The 9,595-nt window shown below is 39.5% G+C and overlaps 1 protein-coding gene across 2 annotated transcripts in view; it reads right to left on the bottom strand.

The window, feature by feature from the left end:
* Positions 1-4,280: 4,280 nt before the first annotated feature.
* Positions 4,281-9,595, bottom strand: part of LOC111157102 (centromere protein E) — a 76,690-nt gene continuing 71,375 nt past the window's right edge. For both annotated transcript variants that reach the window (XM_022518348.1, XM_022518351.1), the window contains 3 exons: positions 8,729-8,912; positions 7,511-7,797; positions 4,281-4,778 (listed from right to left, as the gene is read on the bottom strand). In XM_022518348.1, coding sequence (XP_022374056.1) covers positions 4,684-4,778; positions 7,511-7,797; positions 8,729-8,912 — 566 coding nt within the window. In that variant the 3' untranslated portion in view covers positions 4,281-4,683. The remainder of the gene's footprint in view (positions 4,779-7,510; positions 7,798-8,728; positions 8,913-9,595) is intronic.

Here is a 9,595-nt window from a genome sequence, read left to right as displayed (position 1 = left end):
GAGATTTACAACGTGGAGGCCTGAAAGGGAACATGTTGGGTAAGAGCAACAAATCAAGTTTAGTCGAAAAGAACGGACAGTACAGATCGAAAAGAACTGGGCCATGTGTGCTAGGCTTACTAAGTCACACTATAGCAGGTGTATAATTGAGCAGAGTGGTTGCGTCGGTTATTTTGTACATGTATTGTTTTTGTTGGTCACTCAACATCTACCCACCACACTTTCCCCTGCCTTTTATTTTATAAAGACCAGAAAACAAAAAACTCTCACATTCCTAGCCTTCTTTGTTGCTAGAGCTGGCTAATGAAATGCAAGTTGTGGAGGATTTCCTTTTGGATAGAAAGGTAGGGCTCCTTTGAAACCATTTCCCTTCTTTTTTCCTGGAATGTGGATCTGTCTTGGGACATGGCAGAAGTTGTGTGACTTGGCATGAGGTCAGAGGCATCCATCAAGGACAGAGCAGGATAAAGAAAGGAACCTGATTCCTTGAAGACAGCCTCTGTGCCACAGCCTTAGACTAACTCCTCTGGGATTCTTTTTTTTTTTTTTTTTTAAGATTTTATTTATTTACTTGAGAGAGTAAGAGAGAGAACAAGCAGTGGGTGGGGGTGCAGAGGGGGAGAAGCGGACTCCCTGCTGAGCAGGGAGCCTGATGTGGGGCTTGATCCCAGGACTCTGGGACCATGACCTGAGCTGAAGGCAGAAGCTTAATCCACTGACCCACTCAGGCATGTCCCCCATTGGGATTCTTAGGTGAGAAAAAATAATTTCTTTGGATTACATTTTCCCCCAAGTTTTTTGTCTTTGGAGCGAAGTATACTCATAACAGTCATGATGGATTCAGAAGAAAGGCTGTGCAGTAAGATAAGTCCCCCATTCTTCTCTAGCTCAGTAAATCATTTAACTCTCCAAGGCCCAGTTTCCTTTTCTGTAAAGAAGGTAAACATAGCACCTGGCTCAGGCATGTGAGGAGAAAGGACGAGGCATTCACAACTACCAGCACACCATTTGTTACATTTGTACTTAATAAGTGTTAATGATGACTATAATTCAATTACAGCAGATGGCAAAAATGGATTGAAAAAAAATCTCTGATCTAATTTCTGCACATATAAGCATATGCACATAAAGTCTTTGGTAAGACCGTCTCTCATTGCCCAGGGTAGCTTCTAACGGAGTCTAATGATCTCTAAAAATACTCAACTGTGCTCCTTGCTTTAGTAACAATGTCTTTAACTTCTGAGGGTTTTAGAATACATTTTTTATGGATATGAGGATTCTCTAATCAAGGCCAAGTCTTACACTTCTTTCTTGGTGCAGCTTTCTTGAGCCTCCCTTTGTCCTGATTTCCAACAATAATGCTGACTCTCTGACAGACTAAGTAACATGGTGTTGCAAAAATTTTCTTACCCATGTGTATTTTCCATGGACTAAATTTCTTCAAGGTTAAGGACCATATCTTTTTCATCCTTATGTTGCAGTCAGCAGATATTATGAGATGTTTGTTTTCCAACTAAATATGTTTGCAAAGGCAGTAACTTTTGGTGCCTAGCTCAGTGACTGGCACACAGTAAACAGCAGTTAAATGTTTGCTGAGTATGAATGGTAGGCTTTTACTAGGTTTTCTGGATATAATTTTGTCAGGCTCTCCAGAAAATGTTTCCTACGAATAATAATCTATTTGTCTTCTTTGGTCTTGACTTTACTTTCCAGACCATTTTAGTGTCTGACTACATTACTGCTTTTTAACCTTTTTGCATGTTTCATTGTTGACTTTCACAGCCATTTATCACGATATCGAAACCCAGGTCATAAGATTTAAGCAACATTCTGAGGGAGATGTTGACAACACAGAGGACTAGAAAGCTCTACCTCTATTTCTCTCACAGAGACACCAACTTAAAACAATATACAGACTAAAATAGCTTTATGAGAACTCAAGTCAGTTGAGAAGCTGCAGTACCCCAGGTCAGGGGTGAGCTGAGAACAGCTGCATTGAAATGGGCAAGAAGGGTCATTTCCCTTTACCTCTGGTTCCACCCATCCCACCCTTTGCCTAAGCCATCACAGCTCAGCCTCTGGCTCCTGGTTTCTCCAGGAGAGTAGGGGGAAAGAGAAGGGTGGAAAACTAACCCAGAGTTCTGGCCTTTTCTGTGGCATCCCAAGGGTTTCTGTCTTGCCTGACTTGGAGTGCTGATGGAACTGGCAACAGTTGGCACTATAGGGCTTACAGTGCCCCAGATGGAGGCTGGAGTGGTTCATCACGGTTGGGAGAGAGCGAGAAGAGTGGAGTATGTTCTTGGTGTTCCAACTTTTTGGAGGGCTGTCGAAGACTGATATTTGTCTTGCCTACCTGGGATGCTAATGGGGAGCTGAAAGACTTTGGATTCCTGGGGGCCAATGAGAAGAAAAGAGCAGGGATCATGCTGTACTGCAGACACACACCAGAGGGAGCAAGAGATCCAGCTCCTAGAAGAGAAATAAGTAAACTTCTCTAATTGGCAAACTATACTCACAGCCCAGAAGTCACACCCCCTAAAAAGGTTTCAGAGATCCCCAGAATCGCTGTAGACTAGAATAGGTGGCTGCTTTTCCAAATGCATAAAACTCAGCAAAAACTCAGAAGGTGCGCGCGCACACACACGAAACAGGACCCAAAGGACAAAATAAATTTCCAGAAATCAACTCCAAAGAAACAGTGATCTATGAATTACCAAAGAATTCAGAATGATGGTTTTTAAGAGGCTCAATGACCTATAAGAGAATGCAAATAGGCAACTAAATGATATCAGGAAAATGAGGTATGAACAAAATGACGTATTAACAAAGAAAAAAAAAAAAAAAACTATTACGAAGAACCAAACAGAAATTCTGGACCTGAAGAATACAGTGACTGAATTAAAAATATTTACTAGAGGAGTTCAATAGCAGACCTGATCAAGCAGCAGGAAGAATCAAAGAAGAAGGGAAGAAATTAAAAAAAAAAAAAAAAAAAGAAAGAAAAGTGGAGAAAGACTGAGGTACTTATGGGACATCAGCAAATGGACCGATGTATGCATTATGGTACTTCTAGTAGAGAAAAAAGGACAAAAAACTTATTTGAAGAAATAATGGCCCCAAACTTCCTGAAGTTGAGGAAGAATATGGACATCCAAATTCTAGAGTTAACCAACATTTTACGGACTGGAAGGATACCTGATGACTGATTATACTTTTAATGGCCTTAGTTTTATTATCCAGGTGAAATTACTACTTTGAATTACTTTTATTCAGCAGAGGAGCAGATATTGTAAAGAATCACATCTATAGCTCTGTCATAGTATCTTATTTGCGGAAGAGTGAAAAGGAGAAACAAGACTCTGAAGAGACATGCAGGTTTGGGGGAGAGAATTAAAGAAAGGGACACCTTCCCCTTAACCCTGTTGAATTCTTATGATAGTATATTAAGGGAAAATATCCATCCATGGATTGTAAAACGATGGCTATGATGTAATTCACAATCTCTTCCTTTGAATGAATCTTACCAAAGAGCCAAGAATGAGTTGAAATCACTAACTCTGTTCTAGACCTTATGCAACTTGCTGTTTTATGTGTTTTTTCAAAGTCATATGATACAAAAGTAATACTATAAAACCTCCCTAAAAGCACAGTTCTTAACCTCCTGTAGGGTGACAGATCCCTTTAATAACAAAAGTATGGATCCAAGTATCCTAGAAAAATGACAAAATTATCAAATTAACATAAAATTTCTGAGGTTTTACAGACTGCAAGAAACCCATCCAGAGATGCCTTATATATCTGTGGGGACTCTCGGTTTAAAAGACTTTCTACTTCGATAGAAACTCTGGTGCTGTTTCCTCATGCCTGAAATAAAAGGGTAGACCAAATGGTCCATAAAGTTCTTCCAGCTGGGAGTAAAATGCAGTAGACTACAAAATCTGGTAACAAACAAACCAATTTAGAGTGCTTGTCTAGGGGGCTAGTGGATGACAGAAAAGTGAGAGAGAATTTTTATATTTATTATAGCAAAAGAAAGATTAGCCTAGAAAATGAAGAGGTCATAGCACTTTGCTATCCCTTAGCCACTTAAATCCCGAAAGCATGTATATATTCTCATAGCAAAATTCTGAGATTCTGAAAAATTCAACAAACAAGTAGAGCCAATTATACCCTGAGTACCCCACCAAGAAACCGTTAATTACCATTACAGGGAGTTGTGATTCAGAACCACTAATTAAACATTTATTGAATGTTCAAGGTACTTAAAAAGGAGCTTATAATTCTGTTAATTAAATGACACTTTAATGTATGCATCATGCCTTGGAATTATCTAAGTCATATGTGGATAACATTACATTAATAAAAATGAATACATTTTATGCATACATGGAAAGACTGGAACATTCCTTCAATAATTTTATTCTTTACAAAATATATAAATAAATAAAACAATTCAACTTCTGAAGTATTACCACATTCAAGAAGATATTGCCATCACCATTCTAAATTACTGGAAGGCATTAATCTCTATTCCTTCATCTTCGATTTCAAGTGGCAAAAAGAAAACTGAATTGAGATTAAGTTGGGCTGTGATAACATTGCCAAGGACAGGCACATGAAGGAATAAACAGTCAAGTCCAAGCAGGGAATGCTGGGGCTCCAGAAAAGCAACAGGAAAGGAGTCTACTGTGTCCTGCACTCGGGTGCATCTTTTCCTGAGGAGGTGTGCCACGGAGCTGACTGAGGACCCACACTCTCTGCTCCAGCAGTTTGTTCTTCTGAGAAAAGACAAGAAAACCCAAAAATAATCTTATTAAAAACCACACACAGACACACACACACACACACACACACACAATTTGAATACAACTGGAAATGGAAACAATTTTAAGACAGTAGAGATATAAAGCATGAAAAATGACAATATGGTCATTAATGTCCTCATGTTTGGTCATTAAAAAGGTGTATGTCACTTCATCTGAGGTGGAGAAGTTTACTGTCTATTTTCTCATAAAATCAACTGTTACAGAACTGTTATAACCTTAACCCTAACCCGTTTTGTATATAAAGCCAAGAAGTAATAAAGTGTCACTTGAAATTCATCAGTTTGAGATTAAAAGTGAATCAAACACAGATTGAGTCTAATTTTCCTTGGCCCTAATTTTAGGAAAAAAAAAAGCTGTGCTAAGCAAATAGTATATATTTTGGAGAATATTTAGTCATTCTTTGAACACTCTGAGGCTTTAAAAAGCACTTCAACTGTATTTATGCTTATAAGCAATATTCATTTTCAAATGATTAATTAAAATAAATCTCACATACCTGGTCTTTGCAATTATCTCAATTTGTTGAGAAAATTTATCTTTTTATAATTCAAATTAAAAACTAACATTAAAATTCTTTTTTTTTTAAAGATTTTATTTATTTATTTGAGAGAGAGACAGTGAGAGAGAGCATGAGCAAGGAGAAGGTCAGAGGGAGAAGCAGACTCCCCATGGAGCTGGGAGCCCGATGCGGGACTCGATCCCAGGACTGCGGGATCATGACCTGAACCGAAGGCAATCGTCCAACCAACTGAGTCACCCAGGCGTCCCTTTTTTTTTTTTTTTTTTTAAAGATTTTATTTATTTGACAGACAGAGATCACAAGTAGGCAGAGAGAGAGAGGGGAAGCAGGCTCCTCACTGGCAAAGAGCCCGACTCGGGGCTCGATCCCAGGACCCTGGGATTATGACCTGGGCCGAAGGCAGAGGCTTTAACCCACTGAGCCACCCAGGTGCCCCACATTAAAGTTCTTTTTGAATGGTATTTTACTAATTCAGGCTGGGACTATGTCCTTTAATTCTGAAAAAAAAAAAAAAAAAAAAAAAAAAAAATTTTTTTTTAAAGATTTTATTTATTTGACCGACAGAGAGAGAAGAGTGAGCACAAGCAGGGGGAGCAGCAGGCAGAGAGAGAGGGAGAAGCAGGCTCTCTGCTCAGCAGGGAGCCTGATGTGGGACTTGATTCTAGGACTTGGACCATGATCTGAGCTGAAGGCAGATGCTCAACTGAGTCACCCAGGCACCCCTGAATTGGTCAGTTTTTGATTCATATATTCTTCCAGCTTACTCTTTTATTTACTTCAGTTAAAAACAGTACCAGAGTGATGCATATATTGATAAAAAGACTCAAGCATTTTTATTTGCGGTTGAATGAATTCGTATCGGTCTATGTCCCTGGCACTATCAGATAAAATCAAAAGGTGATTAAAAGTTTCTCAGTTTTTCGGGGCACCATAGTATGACTGGGGCACTCTGCTAATTCTCCATCTACCCCTCTGTGTCTGGCACCTGGGCTGAGGTGGGGGTGACCCTTCACACTGCCTCCCTCCAACCAGTGAGGAGCCTAGCACTGCCGACTTTACTCCCAAATCTCTCCCGTCCATCCATTTTTCTGTATCTCCCTTGAGCCTGCTCACGTCCTCGCTACTATCACACCTCTTGCTTGGACAACTGTCATCAACTCTTGCTCCTATTAGTTGTTGGTCACCATAGAGCTAAGGTTCTGTGTTCAAAATTTATAACTCATTATGATTCCCCCCATCATGTTGTTTAAAATCTTTCAAAGTCTTTGTCTACATGTTTTCAGGAAAAAGTAAAAATTCCTTTATACAATCGACAAATTGCCACACACCTGGCTCTTCTTCTGTTTGGCTGCACTGCCTCCACCCGCAGCAGCTTGGGTTCACTGTGCTCTGGCCAGCTTGCTTTCTTTCAGCCCCGACCCTGGTTACAGTCCGTCCTACCCTGGGGTGTCACTGTTCCATCTGCCTGAAATACGTCTCCCTCCTCTCTTTGTTAAGCTGACTCACATTAACCTTTTAGATCTCAGCGCCGTTCTTCAAGGAAGACTTCCTTACTATTCCTGAAACAAAAGCCTATTATATGCCTCACAGCCTTTTACACTCTAGAATTTTACCTATTTTTATTTTTGATTACTTGATTACTGTATCTCTCAGCAGGACTGTAAGCTTCCGTAGGGTGGGGACCATGTCTGGCTTAGCTTATCAATGTACCATCAGGGTCTCTTCTCTGACACATAGTTGGAAACCAAAATATTTTGCTGATTGGATAAATTAATAAGTAAATGAAACAAGTCTATGATCTCGCTTGTGTAAAATGAAGATAATGCTATTGGAAATACTGGCCCACTGCATTGATAAGAAAGGCTTCTTCAGTGAAAGTTTTGTTTATAGGGTAGTGTCTTCATGTTTTTAATAGAGTTTCTAATATCTTAGGGAAAAGTTGAAGGTTTAAGAGGTAGAATAAAGACTCAATTTGGGGTAAAAAATGATGGACATCAGTGCTGTGCTTTGGAGAAACTTTCTCACAACAGAAATGCCAAATGAAGTCTGTGCACTGTAGCTTGCTCAACTATATCCTGTCTAACCTTGCCCTTAGGGGCCACAAATTAAAGATAAGTTCTGACAGTTATCCCCTGATTTCCAAAGAACCAGTATATTTATGTACCTGGGCAAAGGCCTAAACCGGAGTTATCAAAATAGCGAACTGGATGAGGCGTTGGTAAAGATTTCGATCGGCTGTCAAAAAACCAAGACTTTGGTGATTCCCTTGGCACAGGATCTTGTAAATTCCGTTCCTTGCATTGAGAAGGTGTATATGGCCTCTTTTTGGAAGGTGTTCTAGTCACTTTAGGAGACTGTGGAGAATTCTCACAACTAACTTCTCTTTGAGTCTCTCTCTTAAGGATTCTCTCCTTCCATGTTTTGACCTCATTGGAAAGATGATGATTATTGCTTGAATAGAGGAGAAAAAAAGAGAGAGAGAGAGAGAGACTGTAAGTCTGTACAATTCCTGCATTTATTCACCTGGTACATTCGTTCTCTATTCCCTGGCCACATTCTGTGTCTTTCAGTTCCACTAACTGGTTATTTTTTGTGACCAAAAGCCTGTGCACTTGTTGCCCTCTGCCTAAAAGGCTTTCCAGTCTCTCCTTTCATCTGGCCTAACTCTTGCCCTTTTCCACAGCTACTCTTTTATCAGTTTCTTCACCATCACCCCTCCCCACATCTAGATAAGGTCCTAGTTGTGGTTTTCTGTTCTTGCTGTTTAATAGCACTCAATGCAAAAAATTAGTTGTACAGTTATTTGTTTACTATCTATTGTTCTTCTATTGTATCATTAGTAAAGTGCTTGGCACAAGATTCTAATTGTTGATAAAAGCCAAATATTAAATTTGTTAGAATTGTTTATAAAATAAAAAGAAAATAGGCTACAATAATAATGGACTTACGGAATTCTCCTTTGACTTGGGTATGCAGACTTGTGGACTATTTAAGTTGCCCCTTACTCTCTGTTCAGCAGGGAGCCTGCTACCCCCCTCTCTCTGCCTGCCTCTCTGCCTATTTGTGACCTCTCTCTGTCAAATGAATAAATAAAATCTTAAAAAAAAAAAAAAGAATTTAAGTTGCCCCTTAAAGATCTTTGTTTACTTCCTGTTTCTGGCTTTGTTAAAAATAGGTCAATTGACAGATAGCAAACATCTGGAATGGGGGTAATACAGTCTTATTCCTTTTTAAAAACATTTATTACATATATTCTAAAAGTTATTTCCCCGTATGCATGAAGGGTTGCCGACTGCAAAAACTTGTATGGAAGTGTATACACCAAGCTCCCCACATGTAATAGCCAGAAGCATAATTTCAATATCACGTAAGCATATCTTACCTTAATAGTTCATTCTTTTGCTTTATTAGCTGTTCGTTTTGCTGCTTTAACTTTGAGACTTCTTTTTCTAGCCGTATATATTCGCTTTTTAAAATAAGAGCTTTTGTGCTCTGTACGATGCCACTACCACCTCCACAAGTTAAGGGTTTATTTGAAGGCTGAGAGTCCGTACATTCTGACACAACTGTGAGGGGGGCAAATACACCAATAGGGCATCATTTTCATTATCTCCAAAGTTTAAAATAGAGGAAATACTACGAAGAGCCATTAAGTCAATGCAAAAACCAGACTATCTCAATCACCAGGTCCCTAGAAGCCATCCTTCCTTCCTTCTTTTTCCTCCTCTCCTAAGCCTGCTTGATCAACACTTCTAATTGTCTCTAGAATCCTCCCGCTTCTCTCCAGCCACCAGTTCCATCAGCACGACACTGCTGTCTGGAAGCTTCCACTATGAGGGCAGCAGCGGCTCCCCGCCCCACCCCCCCATTAGTGTTGTCCTTCCCTGCTCTCTCCTCTGCATCAGTGGACACCCCGGAGGGCTTCTTATAGCACAGAATGTGTGTGTGGGGTCCACCACCAGACATTCAGTGCGCTCTAAATTCTCAAGACATAGTTGTAACTAAATAAAATTCAGAATGATACAAAAGCATATATTATTAAGTATTCTACACTATATGTGTGGAAAAAAGGTAAGGACATGTTTTGTAAATTTTAAAATTTAAAGGCATTTAAAAATTTAGGCATTTAAAAATGCCTAAAAATTTGAGGCGCTTATAGAGTAGAACAAGCCACCGCTTAACTGACAATTTACAAAACAGGGTGAGGTACGTTGGGGGGAAGATACTCAATGTCCATTTTCCTTTGAAT

The sequence above is a fragment of the Enhydra lutris genome, unplaced genomic scaffold (genome assembly GCF_002288905.1).
Source record: "Enhydra lutris kenyoni isolate GAN:26980312 unplaced genomic scaffold, ASM228890v2 scaffoldscaffold3, whole genome shotgun sequence".
In the NCBI taxonomy this organism is placed as follows: Eukaryota; Metazoa; Chordata; class Mammalia; order Carnivora; family Mustelidae; genus Enhydra; species Enhydra lutris.
Note: the sequence above shows the minus strand (reverse complement) of the source record. Positions and strands in the feature narration are given on the sequence as shown.